We start from the raw sequence: 24,406 nt of genomic DNA on the forward strand, positions 1-24,406 counted from the left end.
GCCTGGGCATCTGCAACCTCAACTCATACAGTGAGGAGGTGGGGACTGGGCCACAGTTCCCCATCCCTGCCTCTACTTATAGGGGGTTGGAGGCTGGGGTTAGGCTGCTGTTCCTACAGGTGCCTGGCTATGATTCCTGGCCCCCATAGCATCTCCTGGGGAGAGGGGCCAGCGCTCTGTTGGTTGGCTCTGGAGATGAATCTAGAGGGGCCATGGAGCGGAGCTGGTGGCCAGCAGGGCTCCTTCCCAACCAGCAATGTGGCCGAGGGTTCAATGGGGGGCGGGATTGGAACAGAGGGACTACTTACTCAGTCTGATGGCCGGCAAGATAGCCACTCTCTTGCTGGTGTAGCAGTCTCCAGTGGTCACTCTGCAGTGTAGCTTTCCTCTGATCACTCCCCTCCTTTTCCATGTTATGGAAAACAATTGAATTCTAGGCACATCCTGTTTTCCTGCACAACCAAATCCTGACCTTACTTTAAGTTAGGATAAGAGGAAGTTGGATACCAGATTTGGTATCCTAGCTCTTACCATTTAGAAAGAGTTCTTGAACAAATGGACTCATGGATAGACGAACATATAGACAGATGCACACTTCTAAAATATATAGCTTTATGTTGTAGAACCACCAAAGATATATAACACTATTCATTCATCTGGGTCCTTTTTTATTAAAATAGGATCAAAGTTACTTTAATGTTTAGACCTTTAGAAGTGAATTGCTTCTTTATTATGCTATCATGGCCATTGTTGTTATAACATAACTGATAATTGATGGGAGTCCATGCCAAAAGGTCAGTAGGCATCTCTGCATCAATACAAATTTCCTAAAAACGTTTAGCAAATAAAGCAGTATAGTGAATGAAGTAAAGCGTTGGACCACAGCTTTAAAAATCTTAATATCCTATCATTAATTTAATATTGGGTTTTTGGAGAAGATTTACAGTATGTTTCATGAGATGATGTGGGGTTGGAAAAGAGCTTTGTTGTAACTGATTCGTTGACTGGTTGAGTTAATTTGTTCCTGCTGGATGCCTGTTTTTTATGCAGCTGAGCAAATTATGCTGTTGTAAGATTAGGTAAGTGTCAGGAAACTTAGAGCTAATCTTCTTTTGCTATTAAATCTAAATAAACAAATTATCCAGTATCCAATAGAAACCTTAACCAAATTAAATGAAAAGAAACACAATAGACTTCTAATAATTTATTATGTTGAAATTGTAAAATTATCAGACTTTGGCTTGTTTATAATAAACAAATAGAAAAATAATTGAATGGGGGCATGCTACAAGAAATATATAGTAATATAAAAACAATGGATGATAACAGAAGTGTGTCATCCACCAGTATATAAACATTGCTATATGTTTTTTATTTGTTTCACTATTATTTCATTTAAAAAGAGTTCAAAAGTGCTCTTCAGTTTTTATGCTCAGTGAGATGTGATTTGTACAAACATATGGAGCAATTAGTTCTGTATAAGTTTCCTCAATTCTGTTGTTACTATGGTAACCAGTGTTCACTGTGTTTCATTTAGACATAAAACAGAATGGAAAGAGTCAGTTTAAGGTTTGGCATTCTACTCAGTAAAAATGTTACATTACATGATATGAAGTGTTGTTGTAGCCATGTTGATTGCAGGATGTTAGAGACAAAAGCTTGTTTCTCTCACCCACAGAAGTTGGCACTATGAAAGATATTACTTACCCCAGCTGGTCTCTCTTATAGTATATGTTTATTTTTAATAACATTTAAGGAGACAGATCAAATGATCAATGTACCCAAGAAAATGAACATCAGCAATACTCATCCTTCTAAATATTTTTGCTTGAGTCTTAGGATAGCAGAATATTTGACTATCCAACATTAGCAATAGAACTGAGAGAACTCCAGTGCTCTTCCATCAGCCAGGACTTCCTAACTCAAAGGAATACAGAAGAGGGTAATAATCTTGGTGCTATTATTCTATCCTCAGGACTCAGGAGATATGTCTACACACAATTTTTATTTCAGGAGAAGAATGCAAATAGTGCTTTTTTTTTTTTTTTTTTTTTTTTTCCAGAAGACGCTCTTCCGGTATTTACCTGCTTCTACATGCAGCCAAATTTTGAAATAAATCCCTATTTTTGAGACCCCTTATTCCTCCTATAATGAGGTTTACAGGGGTCTTTAAAAATAGGGGTTTGTTTCAAAATTCGGCCATGTGTAGATACGGGTAAATACCGGAAGAGTGTCTTCCAAAAAAAAAAGGAGGAAGTATGCAAATGCGCAGCACTATTTGCATCCTTCTCCCGAAATAAAAATTGTGTGCAGACATACCCATGGGAAGGGAATGAAGATGGGGGGGGGGGGGGGGGTTGCAGTAACATTTTACCCCAATGTTATTAATATATCTTAAATGGCTCCCATTACCATAGTATCTGAGCCCACCTCACAATATTTAATGTGTTCACATAACATTCCTGTGTGCTAGGGAAGTACTGTTATCCCCTTTTGGAGGAAAGGGAATTGAGCCACAACGATATTAAGTATCTTAATCTAATGTCACACAGTAAGCCTATAACAAAAGAATTGAATTGGGTTCACTGAAGTTCCAGGCGAACACCCTAATCATTTGGCCATTCTTTAAATTATGATAATGATCTGTCTCAGATTCCTGTCCCAAATTTTGTAATGGCATTTGGGTTTAGTGTTTGCTATGTGATATAGCCTTAAACTCTAAGGGTATGTCTACACTACCCCTCTAGTTCGAACTAGCGGGGTAATGTAGGCATACCGCACTTGCAAATGAAGCCCGGGATTTGAATTTCCTGGGCTTCATTTGCATAAGCGGAGAGCCGCCATTTTTAAATCCCCGCTTGTTCGAACCCCGTGTAGCGCGGCTACATGGGGCTCGAACTAGGTAGTTCGGACTAGGATTCGTGTAGCTGCGCTACACGGGGTTCGAACAAGCGGGGATTTAAAAATGGCGGCTCCCCGCTTATGCAAATGAAGCCCGGGAAATTCAAATCCCGGGCTTCATTTGCAAGTGCGGTATGCCTACATTACCCTCCTAGTTCGAACTAGGAGGGTAGTGTAGACATACCCTAAGGCAGTGGTCTCCAACCTTTTTACATCCAAGATCACTTTTTAAGTCTCAGAACAGGCGAAGATCTACTGTCCCACCCCTTCCTTGAAGCCCCGCCTACATTACATGAGGAAATCTAATGTAAATGTATTGCGCAGGTGTGCAGTTCAGAGAGGGCTCAAGAGCTACTCTTAGAGCCCCTGAGATCTACCGGTAGATCGCGATCTACTGGTTGGTGACCACGGCTCTAAGGGATACACAAAAGTACATCCCAGTTGCTCATAACTCCATGCTTGTCTCTGTATAATGTAAAGGCTTTGTTGTGAGTTTGTGATTCATAGGCTTTCCTGTCTTTCTAACAAATCGTGTCAAAATGATTCTTTCTGGCTGTCAAGCTGTCTTGAGTGGCTCTTCATTGTGAGTGCCAATCTTAGGACTGACTGTTAAAAAGCAGAGTACAAATCTGAAACTGATTGTGTGTTCTATAATTAGATTTCACCAGCCAAGTATCAAGTGTGAACTTCTCGAGCACTATAACAGCCTTAACATGGAATCACAGACAATCCCCTTGAGCACTTCAATTTATCTTGCTATCCAGGCAAACATACTTTTGTGATGGATGGTCCAAAATCACAAGAATATTCAGGTTACTGCCAGACCAAGGAACAAGTCACTTATGCAGATCACCTGTACCTTAGATCTCTCACCAAAGACAATGGTTGTACCCAATCTTCTATTATACCAACCTAAGGTTTATTAGGAAAAATAAGAGTTATTTACAAGGTAGACATGCCAACTAAAATAAGTTACAGTCATAGGAGTCCAAAAGTAACATAGTAAAAGCTTTATTATTCAGTATTTTGGGGGAATTTCTTTTGGGGGGAGTGCTGATTAGTCAAATATTCTGGTTAACTAAGAGTTAACCGGAATAAGTGCAGGAGAAGTGTACCCTTTCACACAAATAGTGTTCTTTCAATGAAAGAGATGGGAGCCCAATAGTGTAAGGTATATGAAGCCAGAATGCACTATTTTACCTTGGAAATAATTGTCTTGCCTTTGTCAAGGTGATGAAATACCACAGATGTCTTAATACATCTTTTTCTATCTTTAATATCTCTTTTGTGATATGTTACAAAGCAAATATTTTTATTTTATTTATAGAACCCTATGTGATCTTCTCTTGAAGATGTTTTAATGAAGGACTGGATTGTTAATTGTAAAAATACCTCTTCAGTCATATGTGTGTAATTTTAATTTGGACAAATAGATTGCATGTTCTAAATTTTTATTCTTTTAGATAGTAACTAGTGGAAGTTACCTGGTGGTGTTCAGGAAATTGGAGGAACAAAATTTAGAAAAACAGTAATCCATTATTGTTTTTTGAATGGTAGAAAAGTTGCACTGAGTTCTATAGGGATTAAAAAGTATAAAACAACCATTTTACATGTTATCATAAAAACTTTATTGTAAACTATATTTCTTCTTTGAGTAGTGCTCCATTGAAGGTGTCAGGCTCATCCCAGAGCCGCAGTCTGGAGAATTTTCACTAGTAGTAGCAGCTGGCGGACCGTACATGCACAGAAGCCATCTCATGCCGTTTGCGCCTCTTCTGCGTCATGCGGTCCATCCTGCCAGTTCCTGTTAACCGTCCACGGTCGCAGACAGAGTTGGGATGAGCTCCTACTTCTGCCCTGAGGAGAAACCGAGAATAACATTTAGCCTACATCTTTTCATCCCAGTTTAGCCCTTACCTCATAGTTATAGTTAGTTTTACAGTTTCTAGTTAGTATAGTTTAAAAAAGAATCTTTTTAGATGTAGAGATCCGTTGTATATAGTTCTCCGTTAGTCTGCAGGCCTTCTTAGACTCAGTCTGATGGATATTCCTTAACCACCATGCCTGGCTCCCCAGGCTTTAAGAAATGCACGGCATGTGAAGATGCCATGCTAGCATTGGACAGCGATTCCCGATGCATATGGTGCTTGGAGAAAGGCCATATCCCCCAAAAGTGCACCCATTGCTCCAAGCTAACTGCCCGCGCCATGTGGCCTCTCGGCAGTGCTGCGAGTGTTCTCCAAAACACTAACCGTCGTAGCCGCCCAACTCCGGCATACCGGCATCACAATTTTTCCTTACCTGGACGATTGTCTCTTGAAGGCCTCTATTGCAGGCGAGGTGTGAGCTGCCATCAATGCAGCAAGAGACACATTTGAAGCTCTAGGCCTCATTATCAATGTACCAAAGTCTTCCATGACCCATTCCAGTCTTTCGAGTTCATCGGGGCGAGACTGGACTCAGGGCCACTGCTGCATACCTACCTCTCGACAGGTCCAAGATTATTGAAGACCTAGGAAATATACTACTCACTGCTCCCAGAACATCCATACTTACATACCTGAAGCTCCTGGGGCACATCTCGGCCGCCACCTACATCGTTCCATATTCACGACTCCACTTATGGTGCCTTCAGCATTGGATACTCACAATTTACAAGCCAGGCATCCACAGTACTTGCAAGTTTGTGATTGTCTCCAGGCACATGAGGGGTTCCCTTGTATGGTGTCTTGATCCGAACAATACATTGGCGAGCGTCCCCTTTCATGCTCAGAGACTATTGGTCCAGATTACTGCAGACGCATCCCTGGTTAGCTGGGAAGCGCATATGCAGCATCTCCAGGTCCAGGGACTATGGTCACATCACGAGTCCTTCCTCCATGTAAACTTTTTGGAGTTGCGGGCAGTCTAAGGGGCACACTAACATGTGTAGTTTAGAATCTGGATCTTTAACACTGTATGTTCCTCAAGAAAAATTTCAATCTATGTTGAATATGTTTCTTAAGCTTCAAGTTCTTAGATAGCTCTTATATTTTCAGTCCACAGGGGACCATCAGGATCATCTAGTATGACCTCTTTCACATTGCCAGCCATAGAACCTTACCCTCCCACTCTTGTTATAGACCCCTAACCTCTAATAGAGTTACTGAAGTCCCCAAATCTTGATTTAAAGTTACAGAGAATCCACCACTTATTCTAGTTCAAACCAGCAAATGACTCTTTGCCTCATACTTCAGAGTAATTTGACAAGTTGTCAGATTTTGTCTGACTGCTAGGTCAAGTGGTTTATTTGTACATGTAATTCCCGTTCTCAGACTCGACGCTGAGCAGAGCATTGTTGCCTTTTAGACAACTTGGATATTCAAATGTCTCTGCTTCCTATGCTTGTTTATTATCTGTGGCAGACAAAACCAGAGTGTACAGGTAGAAGTGTCCTCTTCATTACATTCTGAAAGTCATTCCTTGATTAAAGATCCCTCTCTTCAGAATCTGTGTACAGAACAACTGATCCATTTTTCTTGGAGTTGAGCCAAACATTCTTGTTTGTTCCCTCCAGGTTCCTTTATCCCAGTGTTTAACAGTTTTATTTGCTCACGGAACCTTTTTAAACTCCAAAGAATTTTGCAGAACCCCTAATAACAGTCTTATATATGTAGCTGAAAAAGTAGATCACAAATAAGTAAGGATAATAATAAACAAATGCTAAGCAAGGTCATGAAATCAACATTTAGTTTAATTGCACATATTTTTAAAAAATCACATTTATTATGTACAAAAAAGAGCTAAAAAACTAATACGCATTATATTGGCAGTTTTCAAGGCGAAGAGTGGTTTTTCTTCTTTTCTTGGCAAATTCTTTTTATATTTGTAATACCTAAGTAGTATTGTTATGTATTGTAGATATGTAGATTAATCTATCATAGTCAATTTGTATTTGTCACAGCTAAATTTTTAAATACAAGAAATCGTGACTATACTGAAGTAAAGAATTCGCGAGAGCACTACCTGTGCACTCCTATACAAGCAACTGGTTAGACAGCTAAAACTTCAACTTTGTCCAATGTGGCACTAGTATATTCGTATTCAGTCACCCACATGATCCACGCTCTCTGAGAGTGAGTATGGGGATTTATGGTGGTATATAACAGGTGATCTCACTACTGACTGACTGCATGTGCAGTGCTTAGTAGTGACATCATCATCCCCACTCTCTGGCTAAGCTGGCATTACACAGGGACACTTATCGTGGCAAACACAAATGAATATTGTTTTCAATAAAATTCATAAATGCTTAAACATTTTTTAAAATAAAATGTTATTTAGCTCTAATTTATCCCTAAATGGCTTCTGAGAACCCAGTAAGAAGTGGAAATGTTGGTAATGCTTCTAGACCAATGGTCCCCAACGCAGTGCCCGCAGGTGCCATGGCGCCTGCCGGGACACTTATGTGTGCCTGTGGAATGATCTGGGCCAGCCCCACCCCTGGGCGTGTGGCACGTGTGCAGCCACACCCCCGACACACGGCGCATGCACGGCCCCGCCCCTAGGTGCCTGGCAGCCCTGAAAGGTTGGGGACCACTGTTCCAGACAATATTGACCTATGATTGAGCAAATTCTCTGGTTTGGCACTGATCCCAAAGGTGCCAGGCTAGAGCAGTTCAACCTGTAGTTTATTTGTAGTTTATGGAAATAATCCTGGAAGAACCCTTTTTTTTTTGTGCTATAGGATGTATTAATATTTTTTTTTTCAATGAACTGGAGACTTGCTTCATTCAATGCACAAAAGGCATTTCTGTCTCAGTTGAGTGAACATTTTTCCCTTTAATAAATCCTAGACTCTACTAAAAACTATGTAGAGTTTTAAATTCAGTTAAATGCTGAAATTTAAAATAAAGCACTCAAGTCAGGAAATACTCATATTAACGAATGACAGTTGTATTAACTTTACACCTTTTTTGTATGCTTTACTTAGACATTCTTTAATTTCATGATCACGTATTTGATTTTGGTCAAGCTTTCTGTCTCCTTCACAATGCAGGTTGGATGATGCATAATGAATGAGGCAGGGATATGTTGTGAATGTTTTCCTTAATTTTGGCCAAATTCTTTTTACATGTACCAGATAGTGTAACTCTCTATCTGCCAGACCAGTACACTCTGGTCCACTGGAGGTGCAAATGTCCTTAGTTAAATCAGTGTAAGACAGAAAGGGAATGTTGTATACAAATGAGCATTTTTTGAGTTTTTCTACTTGCAACTTTACCATTCTTTTAACGTACGTGGGTGGGTGTGTGTGTGTGTGTGTGTGTGTAATACATTATCAAGAATTGTAGAGCCTTTGTGTGGGTGGCATTTATAATGAAAAGTGTTCATGTGAATGATGATTATGTGGCTAGCAATTGCAATTACTAAAATTCTAATTTCTTTAATTTTAAACTTTTTTTAAAAAATTACTTTAAATTTTGCTCAAGTGTGTAAAATGATGCTCTGGTTCTTAACTATGAATTTCTGGTCCTTTCATTTGTGATGTTGTAGTAATAAAATTGATGTTTTTAATAGCTATTCTGACAAATTATTATTTCTGTTACAGTAGCTTAAAGTACCAACAAAGTAATTAAAAAAGTTGAATATGTGCATTGCAGCTTCAGACATATTTAATGAGGTGTGAAATAGAATATAGAAGCATTAGCGCATTGTATACCTGATGAAGCTAAGCATCCACATTGGTTTTCCATTACTTTTTCTTCTTTTGTGGAGTAACATGCAGTGATTTCAGAAAGGTATATTGTCGTATTAGCTGCAATGTAGGGTTTTGTCTTCATGGGTCACTACAATAAATATTGAAATACAAATCACCTTGAGTCTTCACAAATCATTTAGAGTATGTCTAGACAACATGCCTCTGCCGACAGAGGCATGTAAATTAGACATACCGACATAGTCAATAAAGCGGGGATTTAAATATCCCCTGCTTCATTAGAATAAAAATGGCTGCTGTGTTGTGCCAACTCAGCTGTTTGGTGGCACAAAGTGTCAGTCAAGAGGGGGATCAGTCAGCAAGGAAAGCCTTTCTAAAAGGAAACGTCCACACTACTTGTTTTTGTGCAAAAACCCCTACTGCAAAAACGGATCAGAAGAGAGTAGGCAAATGAAGTGCACTTCAAGCATTTCAGCCCTTCTCTCCTATCCAGACAATCAAGTCTAATATAGTGAGAGGTTATTGAAAACCCATTTCACCATATGTGAAGTTGTTAGTGATCTCAAAATGTCAGCCACTTACCCCAGATCAATATTCAGCTTAAATCTTACTCAAATATCACACTGAGAAGTTCTGGAATCACTGCTGGTCGTCCCACTGCTCCATGAAGATCCAGACCCACCAGTCAGAACTGGTGTCTAGTCATCAGAAGTGGCAGTGCAAGGTATACAAGGAAGGGCAGCAGGAGGTGCTTGGAGGCAGGTCTGGCTCCATGGCTGGAGTGCTATGGTGTCCACAAGGACAACCAGAGCAGGCAGTGAAAAGGCTTTGCTGTCCCTCAAGGAGGTAGGCAAAGGAGAGGAGCCTGAGACATGGCTGTACAGGGAGTCCCTTTAAGCTTGAGCCTCAGGAAGCAGCTCCAGAAAGTGAGTGTAATCCTGATGTCCTGCCTGAAATGCTTCCAGGTGACCTTGAATGTGATTCAGAGTTGAATGAATGTAGATGCTCTATTTTGAAATAGCTCAGTGCTATTTAAGAACATACAAGAACAGCCGTACTGGGTCAGACCAAAGGTCCTTCTAGCCCAGTATCCTGTCTACTGACAATGGCCAGCACCAGGTGCTCCAGAGAGGGTGGACTGAAGACAATGATCAAGCGACTTGTCTCCTGCCATCTCTCTCCAGCCTCTGACAAACAGAGGCCAAGGACACCATTTTATCCCCTGGCTAATAGCCTTTTATGGACCTAACCTCCATGAAATTATCTAGCTTCTCTTTAAACTCTATTATAGTCCTAGCCTTCACCGCCTCCTCTGGCAAGGAGTTCCACAGGTTGACTACACACTGTGTGAAGAAGAACTTTCTTTTATTCATTTTAAACCTGCTACCCATTAATTTCAATAGTGCATCTACACAGCAAATGACCATTTCAAAACAAGCTATTTTGGAATTTTTATTCTGAAATAGCGTTTTCTGAAATAAGCAAGCATGCAGTGTAGACATACCCTAAGAGATTTGAATGTCCTCAGCCCATAGTTCAAGATGTTCCTTTTTGTTGTAAATCCATAGTCCAACAAATTAGAGCAAGAAGGAAGCAGAATGGAAGTGTATTTTATATCCTTTGCCATGCATGTGGCAGTTTACTGTCCCAAACAAAGACAGTAACTGGCCCAAGATGGATTCCAGAGTCACATGCCTTTTCGTACTTTGTTGTCTCACAACAGCAGCAATTCTTTCTGAGGCCTCCATAGGAAAGGCTGAGTGGGTGGGGTGAATTTTCTCAGTAGCATATTATGGCCATGTCTATTCGAGGAAAATATTTCAAAATTGCTAAAAACTACAGGGAAGCCTCAAAATTAGCCTGATGCAGGCTCCGTTATTGAGGGTGCGCTACCTCGAACTTAGAGCCCAAGGAAGAACTGGGGAGTAATTAGTTCCAATTACTCTGGGGAGTAATAATTTCAAAATAGTAGCACTGGAGCACCCACACTACCATTATTTTGAAATAACTATTTCGGAATTAGCTTTACTCCTGATGAAAAGCAAGAGTACAGATTTCAAATTCTGCGGCCCGTTAGTTTGAAATAATGGGCTTGGTAATGTTGATGCTCTGCTTATCAATTCAACTGGGAGGGGGGTTACCTTGAAATAAAGCCTTAGTGTATATCTGGGCAAAGAGAGGGGTGTATTGCTAATTGACCATCGACACATGGCTATCTAGCACTGATGTAAATCAATCTGGAAAATGTTGCCCATGAATGAAACACATGTTGGAGATACAAAACCATAGCCAACATTCATAGCTTAAGATACAAAGATGATACATGCTTATAAATAGTATAATCCTACACGATAGATTATAACTTTTTCATTGACATCTTACATGGTACACTTTGTATAAAAATTGTTGCAATAGTATAACAGCAGTATAAAATACACAAATGATCATTTTTCTTGTAGGCAGAAAAACAGCATCAGCCTTGCAAGGTGTGGTATGGGAATATTTATCATTGCGGTCATTTTCCAATAAGTTTTTGGCAGACTAACACATGGATCTACGTATCTATTCCATTATTTATATTGCTATGCTCTGTATGTGCAGAAAGTCTGCAAGAGAGCAACTAAAGGTGTTTGAGGCTAGAACTCAGTTGCATAATGTTGTCCAGTTTTTAACCTACTTGGCCCACATTACCTGGGGAATTCAAGACTTATCTCTCCTATTGCTGTCTTCTGACTCTTCTTTTCCTAAAGTTCCAGAGATTTCTTCTACTTCTGTATAGTACAACTAAAAGACTTCCTGGAATTACTCAGGTCCTTCAGGTCGGGGGGCTTGAGGTGTGTGTATGTGGTGGGGGCAGGGGAAGTGCAGAAGTCATGGCAGGTGTTTGTGCATGTAAGGGGCTCAGGGCAGGAGGCTGGGGTTGGGAAGGGATAGGAGTCAGGGTTGGAGGATTAGGAGGGGCTCAGGGCAGAGTGTGGGAATGCAGGAGTCAGGGCATGGGATTAGGAGGTGGGGTTCTCAGGGCAGGGGCACAGGTCAATGTATTAATTGAAAGGGTTACAAAATATTGAAATACGTTACTTTGGTAATTAAAATTATTTTTAATGTTTGGTTTTTAAAGGGCATATATTTACTTTAGTAACATTTAATTGTAAACTTGAATGAGATTAAATAAGTAGTTTTTTCTCTGTCTTCTATCCATACACACAACAACTCTTCAGTTATTACTGACTTTACACATTTAGGGGCTATTATCAACTGTCTTTGTTTTCGGTTGAATTTATATTATAGGTCATGCATTTTAGTTTCTCAAAACTGTACAGTCCTTGATAATTTTTGCTATGACTGGCTGAAAAATAGCATGCACAGTTTAGAATGTTAGGCCATGTAAATGAAGAAATAACAATGTGGTTTTATCCACATTTTTATAACTATTTAATAACAAAATTATGTTAATTAAAATGATTTAATATGATGCTTCATAATTTATCATCAGCTGTCTCACACATGCTTTTCTATTCATAGAAGATTTGAACATAAAATCAGAATCTCTTGGTTTTTACCAACATTATGGCTAGTTAATATGAATGAAATAAATTTTGTACTGATGAAATAAATGAATTTGTTTTGTTTTTAATAAATAATGTATCATTTATTTTAAAATTAGGCTGCAAGGAATAGTGCTTGAAACGCAATCACTTTTCTCCTCTTCTAAGGATGGTAGTCAGCCATCATCATAAGTAAGTTATGATGTTCTTAAAGACTTTATAGTGTACAATTTTCAGTTAGTTCAGACTTTTAAAGTCTTCAAACAATATTTAAGTAATTACTTTATTTTTATGCGGTTTTTTTTGTTTGGTTCTCCTTCTCTCCACAGTGACAGAGTGCTTAAATTCAAGCCATTACCTACTCTGGGCTCTTCTTCCTGTGACGTAAGAGTCCAGTTCTCCTGTCTGGAAAAAACTGAAATTGATTAGATTTGAAAATATGTCTTTTTAAATTAAATCTTATATTCTGCAGAAAATGATGAGTGAGGCCCTTTTCACCAACATACATTTCTTCCTTGTCATCAGTAAATGGATTTGTGAAGTCCTGTTTGTAACCCATGGTAATAATCTATTGAGAATAAAATAGAGCAGTTAGGGGGTAATTTTTTTTATCTAATACAATTCCTGAATTTTAGAATCTGATTTATTTAAAATAAGAAAATGTGAGTTTGATCAGTTACAGCTAGTGATTTAAAGAAAATGCAATACTTACAGCAATATTAATGTGGCCATATCTTTCATGCTTTTGAAAATATATTTTAAAAATATACAGTTTTAACAATAAAATTGGGAATACAAAATTTTATACCATTGAACTAAATTTGAAATAATGTTGTTCTAGGACTTAAATCTGGCACTTCCTGGTATTTTTTTAATTTTCATTGTGCGGTCTTTGAGCCAGATGATGTTGTTTAGGTCCTGGCCCACATTAGGCATGTTGTAGAACTGCAAATTGTGTCTCAGAGCACAGAGGGAGAGAAACGGCTGTGTTACTGGCTAGAAGACTGCAGCAAAGGTATAGCTAGCTTGCTTGCTCCAGATATAGTCATCCATGTTTCCTTCCAGAGGAGGCAGTATGGGATGTTTTTTGTAGACAGTTATTATGCCAACATTTTCTCCATAGTGTCATTTCCATTCTGATAATGTCCTTCACCACACATTTTGATTTTAAAAACTCCTTGGTTTTTATCTGGAATGGGTTAAAGTAATTGGAAAAGTCCATCTAGATTGTTGTTTTATTTGATGCCATGAGATTAAGTAAAACTTTCTCCAAGAGATTTTTATAAATGGCTGAAGGATACCATGGTCATTTTTAAATCTTAATATGAATTATTATCTGAATCTTAAGAGCATGAAAATGTATATGTAGTCAGTCTCAGGCATATCACTGATAGTACCTAGCCTTACCTTAGTTTATATCCAGGAGTTCTGAAGGACAGCCACATGGCATTCTCTGTATTTTCTTCAAAACTCTTTTGTTTGGATTCAACATCTTGGCATGATTCTTAGCTTCTTCAGTAGTGACTTTTGGGGTCAGATTCTGATATCTTTACTTAAGTTGTAAAATACATTATTCATCAGGTAGTTATAATACTGCTGCAGATGAGTTAGGTGGCACAGTCTGCTTTATTTATCAGGTAACAGAATTGAGTGGGAAACCGTATAGTTTTTAATGAGTTTGCTTAAAATGGTTTATGCCTGAGATAGTTTGTGTTCTAAAATAAAAAGTATTATTCTATGCTTTCATTCCTCCAAAAATTTAAAGTGTACACTGGCTAGTGCCAAATGTAGTATATGCAGAACTGTTAAGCAAATCCACCAGAGTTATTTTTTCACCTTTTCTGTTCCACTCTGGGCCTTTCTAGAGCAGAAGCGGGCACTCATTTACTGTTACTTGTCATTTTCATGATTATCCACTAACGGCTAGAAATAAACCATCAAAGTCACTTCACTTGTGATGAGCTGTAGATGGAGTAAATTGCTTTTTGGCCTCAGACCCCTTTGTCCTGTGTTATTTGTTTTTGTAGTTCTTTGAGTGCTTGTTCATGTGCATTCAAATCAGGTGTGGATGCACAGGAGCAGGAAGATTTTTGCCTAGCAGCAATGGTTGTCAGCCTAGGTGCCCCCACAGTGGCACCAATATGGCCCTTGGTATATAGCCTTACTGATCTGCCAACTCCCCCGTTCCTTCTTACTGTCTGGTGACTGTAACTGGTACGTCTCATTTTTGCTATTGCAGTGTTTCTCAAAGCGGCTCACTTTGAGGAAATCTATGCTATCAGCAAGCTCTTCCAGCAGTAGTTAGCACATGTATTTTCCACAGTTTGTAATTCATGTTAATTAGTTGTCAATAGTTTTTACTAGTTGGGGGAAATCCAGTTTCTTTCCATGGCACTGTCAAAAGGCATGGGTCCAGTGTTGACACCTATTCTGCTTCTTGGGCCTGACCACTTCAGCAGTTCCATCTCTAATGCTGGCACTTTTGGGTCTAGATACCCACATGCATGCCAAACAGTGCTTCCATGGGACCTCAGCATAGTCCTAGCAAAGCCAACATGCCCTCCATTTGAATTGCTAGCCAAATGTTCTTTATTTTACTTCACTTATAAGGTAGCTTTCCTCATGGCTATAACCTCTGCCAGGAGAGTATCCGAACTCAGGGCCTTAAAATCAAAACCTCCCTACACCATGTCTTTAAGGGCAAGGTGCAGTCAACACCTCACCTGCATTTCTCCCTAAGGTGGTCTGTCAGTTCCACATCAATCATGACATAGTCCTTCCAGTATTCTACCCTAACCTGCATTCTGGGTCTCAGGAACAAAGTCTCCACACCCTGGACTTATACAAGGGCATTGGTCTGTTATGCTGAGAGAACTAGACTTTTCAGAAAATCGGTCCAGTTATATGTAGCTATTGCAGTTAGGATGAAGGGCCATCCTGTGTCATCTCAGTGGATCTCCTCCTGGATAGTAACCTGTATCCACAAATACTATAGTATTGCACAAGTTACTGCACTAGCAATACCAGTGCATTCTACTAGGGCACAGGCTTCATCCACACCGTTTCTTGCTCACGTCCCAGCTTAGGCGATATTTAGGACAGTGATGTGGTCATCCATCCACATGTTCACTGAACATTATGCAGTCACCCAGCAGGCCAGCGATGATGCAGTGTTTTGGTGGGCAGTGCTCCAGTCAGTTTGTGGCTCTGAACCCATCTCATAAAGCTTAGACTTGTGAATCACCTGATTGGAACAAACACTTGAAGAAAAAACAATTACTCACCTCTTGTAACTGTTGTTCTTCGAGATGTGTTGTTCATGTCCATTCCAATTCTCACTCTCCTATATCTCTGTCAGAATACCAGCAAGAAGGAACTGGAGAGGAGTGGGTTATATCGAATGCTATATCCGCATCACTCCAGGGGGGCTTAGGCTAACCCAACGATTGCCTCTAGGCAAAAATCTTCAGGCTCTAGTGCATGTACACCTCATTGGAATGAATGTGAACAGCACATCTCAAAGAGCAACAGTTACAAAAGAGGAGTAACTTTTTTTTTTTCCCCCTTCTCTCCATTTTTCTCTACTGTCATGGGTTCTCCTTTCACCTTTTATATTATTTTTAATCCTCTGCCAACTTCCACTTGCTATTATAAATGACAGTGGATTAGTACTTTGTGCAAAATGCATTCACATTGTTAGCGCTAGTTTTCCTGATCTTAAAACCAAGATTTATTGCTTGAAAATTAACTAAAAATTGCTGACATGTGTATGACTTTCTATGTGCTTTTTTTTTTTCAGGTAAGACTAAAAAGATGCACTTAGGTTACCCCACCAGGCAACGTAGTTGTGCTTTAGTAAATACTCCATCTCCATGTGTTAACAAAGCTATTCACCACATTCAAGATCTGGAAGTAAAGATAGAAAACTACTTTCAGCAGGTACTATATGACTAAAAATTGTCAAATCTCAGTAGAATATTGGATCTGTATAGTTAACAAGATTGTATGTCTGAAAAAGATTATCGTTTTATAAAAAAGGAGAATTGTAGTATACTTTCTCTAAATCATTGTCAAGCTAGTTATTTATTAGTCAAGACATCTGTTTAACTATGTACAGTCCTGGAGGGTCAAACTAACTCATCAAAATTATTCTGTCTTCTGTCTGTTTCACACGTAATCATCCAGAGGCACATAGAGAGGAGATCTTGATTTTCCTAAGACAAATTGTCTCAGGCCTGATCTCCACTGGGAGTTTAGGTTGAACTTAGCCATATTAGGTTGATTTTCTAAACAATGAGTCCATACCAGCAAGCCAGTTGAAGAGCCATTAAAATGGAAAATTGAAGTTTTGGACTCTGGGAGGTGTCCCACAGTGACTGCTCTGACCATGACTTGCAATTCTACTGCTCTGCAGAGTAACAGACAAGTCCACTGAAATTTGAATTTTATTTCCTGTGTGGCCAGCTTGGTGAGCAGACCTCAGGGCAGGTGGCACACCTGAGCAGCATACCTGACCATGAGTTCCATAAGTTCCCAGGTTGCAGCCAACACCAGCATGGAGTGTGTAGAAGATCCTGGATCTCATTGCTGTGTAGGGAGAGGAATCTGTTCTTGCAGAACTACGAACCAGCAATAATAATGCTGAAATCTATGCCAAGATGGCAAAGGGCATAGAGAAGAAACAATATGCAAGAGATTCCCAGCAGTGCTGAATGAAAATAAAGGAGCTGAAGTAGTCATAACATGGCCTCCTGAGATATGTCCTTATTCTAGTGGACATTGGATATGCTCTGGACATACACCAGCATTAGGTGTATGATTGAAAATATCTTTTTCATAATGCTTTCATGCTCAACAGGATCCACAATGGCTTCCAGGCTTATTCTGCTAAGGCATCTGCGCAGATAACCTAGGGATAAAGAGTGCAAAAAGACAGTTTGCCATTGTTCTCAAGCCGGAGGAAGGGGGAGAAGTAAGGGAGGAAATAAGTGCATTATGGGACACTGGTAATATGTACCCAGAACCACCCATTGCACAGTTTTGGTCCCAGTGTGCAATAGAAGCATAACCCATATTCCAAAGGAGAGTAGGCACTGTGGGATAGCTACCCAGAATGCATCACTCTCAGTCGATGGTAGCCACCCTACTGGGGATACACTATTTTTGAACTACGTTAAATCCTTGTTTACAGTCGGGACACGCACCTTTGACTTTACAAAATTGGGTGCTAAAAAGTCAAGTTTAATAAATTTGATGTTATCTCGTACTGTGGACATGGCCAAAGTATATTGCACGGCATTCAAAAACTTTGACACTAAATCAGCTAGGAACATATGTTGATTGGGCACCACTATATCATTATTAATAAGTGATTTTGTTTTCTAGCAACATTTAATAGTTCTTGGTTTTAAAAATAAAGGGCAATGTTTCTTTATTCTTTTGTCAACTCAGAGGCATGGGTTGATAACACTGACTCTAAGGTTACGGCTACACTGCAAGCTTATTTCGAAAAAGACCATCCACATGCAAAAAGCACAACAAAATATCGATGTGCTATTTCGAAAGAGAGTGTCCACACTGATTGGACGCTATCTTGCATTTAAGGCCACACAGAACCAGTTCAGGCAGGACATTAGGTCAACAGTTGCTTCCAGGTGCTGTTACCTAAGGCTATCTGAGATGCGTGCTTAAAGGAACCCCCCTGGACAGCTGTTCCTCAGCTTCTTCTGCTTGCTTGCCTATCTCTTTGAGGGACAGCAAAGTTTTTGCACTGCATGCTCTGGTTGCCCTACTTCAGGACACCACAGCACTCCTTGCCTTGGTGCTGGAGCTGCCTCTCAGCATGCAATGGCCTCACACAGCCATGCTGCAGTTTCTGCAGCAGTTTTTGCAGGCTGCCTTCAGGGTCCTGCATGAGCTCGACTCTGAGCTCATACTTGAAAACCTCTGCCTGTGTGCAGAAGCAATGTCCTTGCAACCGTATCCCACGGTGGAGCTATAGTTCTGGAGGCTGGACACCAGTTGCGACTGGTGGTACTGGCTGGTGATGGAACAGTGAGATGACCAGCAATGGTGCCAAAACTTCTCTATAAGGAAGGAGACGTTCATGGAGCTGCATGCCTGGCTTGCCTCTGCCCTCTGATGATGGGACACTCAGGTGCGAACCGCCATTCCCCTGAGAAGTGGATCGCCATTGCCATCTGGAAGCTCACAACACCAGACAGTTACCAGTCTGTGGACAACCAGTTTGGCATGGGCAAGACAACTGTCGGGGCCCTCCTCATGGAGGTAAGGCACTCTTGGGCTGCAATCTCTGAGGTGGGGGGGAGGAGAGAATACTGGAAAGCTAGCTCCTAGGGAAAGGGAGGGCTGGAGGTGTGGGAGGTGGGCTTTGGGTATGTGGGGAGAAACCCTGCTCACAAGGGGTTTTGCAGTCCTACCGTCACACGGCCCTGCAGGAGGTGGCAGGCTTCATGGGGTGGCTGCAGGGGTGTTTGGGGGGGAGTAGGAGGGAGAGGGTTTGGGGACCTCCCAAGGGCTCTTGCACCCCCTCTGATTCTCTGTTTTGTGTCTTTGTTTGTTTCCTTCTGCAGGTGTTGAGGACCATAAACACCATCCTGCCACACAGGATCATCTGCCTAGAAGACCTGGATCCCATCATGGCTGGATATACCACCCTGGGCTTCCCCAACTACAGGGGGAAGAGCAGGGGTGATAGATGGAACCCACATCCCCATCTGTGCCCCCAACCACCATGCAGCACAGTATATAAACAGAAAAGGATATTTTTTTATGGTTCTGCAGGGCCTGGTCAAGCACTGTGGATAATTTACAGACATTTTCTGAAGGCTGGCACATTCTTACCCTAGCATAACTTCAGGAATGGGGACGTGAAGATGCCATTTTGCATCATGGGGGACATGGCTTATGAAGCTGTACACAGGCCACCTGGATCCAAACAGGGACCGTTTCAATGTCTGCCTGGCCAGGGCCCACATCCAGGCAGAAAGTGCCTTCGGGTACTTGAAGGCGTGGTTGAGATGCCTCCTGACACGCCTCAGTGTGGGGGAGCACAACATCCCCGAAGTAATCTCTGCATGCTGTGTTCTCCACAACACCATGGAGAGAAAGGAGGAGGCCTTCCTTCTGGGGTTGGGAGCAGAGGCCAGCCAGGAGGGACAGGCCTTCAAGCAGACACGCACAGCTGCCATCCGCCTGGTCCATCAGCTGGCGGTGCGCATCTGGGAGGCCTTGAGGGAGAGTTTCTCTGAAGGACCCAAGTAACTCTCCGCAGGGCCTCCCCACTAGAGGTCTGTGCCTTGCCCCTTTCTGCCTTTACCACAAAACCCCCTCCTTTCCCCACAACAACCCCCCTTCCCTGCAGACAAAATAAAAAAAAACCCTTTAGTTTTGAAAAAAATAACTGCTTTTTTAATTGGGATAAAAGTAACTGGGGAGGAGGGGGGCTGAGAACCTATACATGAGGGGGGTGAAAACCTTGGCGGGGGAAAGAGAGGCTCAGAGCTGGGGCTGAGACTGGCACATGGTTCAGATGGTAGTTCCACCTTGTGTCTGGGGACCTCGGTGACCTTGGGAGTGGAGAGGTCTTGGAAGAACAGGAGGATAGGGAGGAGTGGGGGCTGGAGTGGGCTCAGGCATGGGAGGGGAAGCAGGGGCTGGCATGGGAGGGGGAGGGAGGCTGAAATGGGAGCGGGAGCAGGGATGAAAGCAGGGACTTGGGCTGGTGCCAGGTTGGCCATCATTTTTTCCCAAATAGTAGTGAATTAAGTTAAAGGGAGAACCAACCCTGCCTCCTTCATATTTATGAAGAAAGTGGAGAAATTGTTTGTCAAGATACATTATTTATTATCCTATTTTGTAGTGTAAAATAAATAAAATGACATCTCTTTTTTTTGTATTGACAAAGATCATTTTGAATATTAACATTATTTATTTATAATTTCTGGCACTGTAAGTATTAGCTACTGCTAGAGGGTTTTTTCAAGACTTTTACTTATCATTGGTTATCACTTATTGTATTTATCTAAAAGGATATTAAAGAGTCCATATAAATTTGGGATCTGCACATTTCCGAAGACACATTAGCTGTACTTATTTTTAAAGCAGGTAAAAACAAATTCATGTTTATAAAAGGAGTACATCAATGTACATAATGTAAAGTTTACTGAGCTTTTGCATTTATATTAGAAAATACGTATGATCAAATTGCCTTAGTGAAATTTATCTTTTATGTTTGCAGTGTGATCATACGCTAGAGAAGAAAAGAATTCCACGGTAAGAATTATGCTTAATATTTGTTTTAATGACAGATCATTGTTGAGACGTTAGTCTGCCTAAAAAACCACACTATAGGAACTTCAGCACTTTACACATTTTTCCACCCTGCTTTGAATGAATCTGTAATTAGAATACTGTTTTTAAATAGCCTTTTCAGAACTTTATGTCTCAGTGGATTGATAATGGTTTATGGAGCATTTGTCCTAATTGAACATTTGATGTCTTTGGGATTTTTTTAGATGCTCGTCACTTCTGAAAACCAGGCTGCTTAGTTAGGTGCTAAAATATGAAGTAGCTTTACTTTAGATTCACATTTTGTGAAATCTTGGCCTTGAAGTATTAAGTGTGAAGGACAAACTAATTATGATTAACCATACTTCATTGCAATGCTCTGTAATATTTGTAAACTTCCTTTGATTTATATTGAATTTTATAAGAGATCAGTTGCCACAGATTCTATTTAACTACACAAGAAGCCCCACAAAAGGGGTCAGATAATACCAAAACTTGGGTAGAGGAAAAAGTCCTTTGAAATTGACACTGCTTGGTGACAGTTCATACTAAGGGGGCATAGACATTTGTAATCTCCTTCCTCTAATTTCTCATCCTATATAGCTTTAAACTTTATATAAAATAAATATATTTTGTACTTTCAGTATTATTTTTGACCTGGTTGTGTGAGTTTCAGTATATTTTATCTTTTGTTGGCAGGGATGCTTTTAAGGTCAGGCAATCTTAATAATAGCAATCCCATCTATACACCTTTTTTTAGAACTGATTTTTTTCATTTTGTTAAATCTGTAACAGCAATAACCGATAAAAGAATGTGTTAGAAGATAGATTCTAATCTCTCCACGACAGTGTAAATCCAAAGTAATTCCATTGGATTTTTTCCAGATTTGTGCGAGTGTAAATGAGAATAGATTTTATTTGTATTCATTGGTTGATATCCAGTGTCTTCTCAGATTTGCGTATATGAATTTAACATTGACTTAATTACAGTCAGGACTAACTGTTATTTGCCAATGTACATCTAAAATGTTCTAGACATCACGCAGCAGAGTAAAAAAGCACGAGGCCTGCCTTGAAGAGTTTGTAACCTAATGAAATTAATTTAGGCCCCAGTCCTGCAAACTGGTTTCTCTGAGGAAAGGTACTACTGTGCAGACATGAATTTAGTTAGTATTGTGCCCTGTAGATGAGGGATCTATATACACGGAGCTGCTTTGCAAGATTGGGGCCTTCAGACAAATCAGTTAGGCTATGTCTACACAGCAGTGTTATTTAGGAATAACTAGTTTGCGTCTATACTATAAGCTGTTATTTAGACATAATGTCAAAATAATGTTGAGCTGGAGGACTTCTTATTCTGACTCCTGTAACCCTCATTTTATGAGGAGTACAGGAAGTCAGAGGAAGAGTGCTCTCCCTTGGACTTCGTGCTGTATACACAGCTCCAAAACCCGAAATAAGCTATTTTGACTTCAGCTATGTCAATTGCGTAACTTAAGTTGAGTTGCTTATTTTGGCTTTAGCCTTGCTGTGTAGACGTACCCTTACAGATGCAAGGAGAAAGACACAAGACTTCCCCAATAATATGTTGACTAAAGCTGAATTCCATTTTTGTTATTTAATCTGTTATTTAAGTCTGTTGATTATCATAGCCTATAATAGAGTATTTAATGCTTCTTTTTCTAAATTTTGATTGTATTTTTTTAAATTATCTAACTTTTGCCATTTGAATAATTATTTTCTTTTTGTTTTGAAACTACGTTTAACTTTTGCTCTGTTTTGTAGTTTTTATTATATTTAACTTATTAATGTTAGTGGCATTAGTATTGGTATTTAATGTTTCTGTTTTTATTATTTCAACCCTTGCTTAATTTATTGCAGCCTTTGCTTTTAAAAGTGTCAATGATTTTTCATCCACAGCCTGTTTTCAAATATTTATCATTAATTTTAGCAATTAAGAAATAACAACTCCTACGTTCTGCTGATTTGCTGCCTCAAGAAGCTTTTAAAGATATATCTCAGGGAGTAGGTCCTTTTTTTTCAATTTCTTTAGATTCAGGAATGCTCCATATGGTTGGGGAAGCAAATATGGGAAACTGATAAGTTTCCAATTTATGTACTGAGTTTTCTCTTCCTTTGATGAATCTGAAAGTTCTATTTGGACTTACTCTGGTGTTCTTAACTATCTTTGATCTTCTCCTTTTGACAGTTTCCTGGTTTCTCCAATATCGTTCTTTGGTTGATGTTCCAAATCCTATTTTTCTGTATCACTCTCTTCAGATTCTGGTGTCTCCTTCCAGATTCCCAAGATTCTACATGCATTCTAGCCTCCCCCAAAATCGTTACAGTTTCTTGTCCTCCCAGTGTTTCCTTCCCACTCATTCTTTCCTTCTTCTTCTCAAACTGCCAGTCTCTTTAGTTCCTTTCCCATCACTCCTCCTTTGTCCTGTCTTTCTTAAGGACCTCAACTCTCCATTATCTTTGCTCACCCACTCATACTTTTATGCCCTCACTCATCTTCTCTCCACCTCTGGGGTCTTAATGTCTGAAGGTGTAGATATCTGGTGCTGTGACTGCAGCTGTTTTTTAATCATGTGTGTGTTTTTTCTCTGACTTCACTATTAGCTCCATGTTCACTCTTTTGTGTCTTTTTAATGCTTTCTTTTCACGTTGCAGTTAGACAAGAAGAGTGGGAGCTGAAAAGAGCTTAGGCAGGGAGCAGCACAGAGAAAACTCTAATGTTGACCCTCCATTTACCCAGTAGACTAGGTCAGTGGCTGGCCTAGTTTCTGCTTTACCCAGCTTCTGCTCCAGCTTTCCTCCCCTCCTCATTTCCTTGGTATCGATCCCACTTCCCACTGTCTCTGCAAGTTATATAGAGCAGATGGAAAGATATACTAACATATGTGGGAGAGCTGATGGCTGAAAAGTTGTACATATAGAACACAGCAGAGGGACATTTGTGGCTTCAGCAATTGGTTATAAGCACTATATGATTGTTCATAAGGCCCTAGATCCTAGAATCATGTGATTACATCAGAATTCCAGCTTTTGTTTAAAAAATAAGTTTATAACTTTCCTGGTTTTAAAGAAACCCTTGAAACTAGGTATTAAGTAACTGATGCAGAGATGTTTGCTCTGAGATGGAAGAGCAGCCATGTGCAACTCAGCAGGTTGTTAATGCCAAGACTCAGTGCTCTGGGGTGCCCATCAACAATATCCAAGCAAAGGACTCTGTCAGGAAGAGAAGAACTTCCCCTCCCAGCACCCAAACAGATACAGACTGAGTGCTGAGGTAAGTATTGGTGGGTCCCTATGTTGCCGCCCTGAGACTAGGTCTATACTACATCCCTCTGTCGGCAGAGGGATGTAAATAAAGCACATCAAAAACAAATGAAGCGGGGATTTAAATATGCCCTCAAAAAACGAGGAGTACAGGATTTGTCGAAAAATCACCCCGCTGTCGGCGGAACCACATCTAAACCATGGTTTCAGTTTCAAAATGGCGCTTGTTCGAAACAGCGCCAGAGCATTATTAAGCAAATGAAGCACAGGATATTTAAATCGCCACTTCATTTGCGCTTTCAATGTGCTTTATTTACATCCCTCTGCCGACAGTGTGATGTAGTGTAGACATGGCCTGACTGTTTTATGGGTAGGAAAAGGGGAATCTTCTGCTTTCCTGTTCCAAAGAGGAGTGGAACCTATGTTGTTACTCTTGGAAAGGAAACAGGGCCTTGCTTTTGCCTTTCTGGGTGTGGATTTTTGCAACCACCACTCCAAGTGGAAGTTGGGAACTGTTGTGACTATTGAAATCAATACAGCAGAACCTCTAGAAGTCACTGCTGGCTGTTTAGGTATCTAACAATGTCCCTGCAAACAGTTATTTTCTTTTAAAACAGATCATAAGCCAATTTTTAAGTACTTAAACGTTATGGTGCTCAGTTAT

At 40.2% G+C, this 24,406-nt stretch overlaps 1 protein-coding gene across 1 annotated transcript in view; it reads left to right on the forward strand.

Moving 5' to 3' along the window:
- Positions 1-24,406, forward strand: part of CCDC178 (coiled-coil domain containing 178) — a 367,301-nt gene that overhangs the window by 12,595 nt on the left and 330,300 nt on the right. The window contains exons 2-3 of the mRNA XM_075920758.1: positions 15,947-16,086; positions 20,408-20,442. Coding sequence (XP_075776873.1) covers positions 15,947-16,086; positions 20,408-20,442 — 175 coding nt within the window. The remainder of the gene's footprint in view (positions 1-15,946; positions 16,087-20,407; positions 20,443-24,406) is intronic.

The sequence above is a fragment of the Pelodiscus sinensis genome, chromosome 2, assembly GCF_049634645.1.
Source record: "Pelodiscus sinensis isolate JC-2024 chromosome 2, ASM4963464v1, whole genome shotgun sequence".
NCBI lineage: Eukaryota > Metazoa > Chordata > Testudines > Trionychidae > Pelodiscus > Pelodiscus sinensis.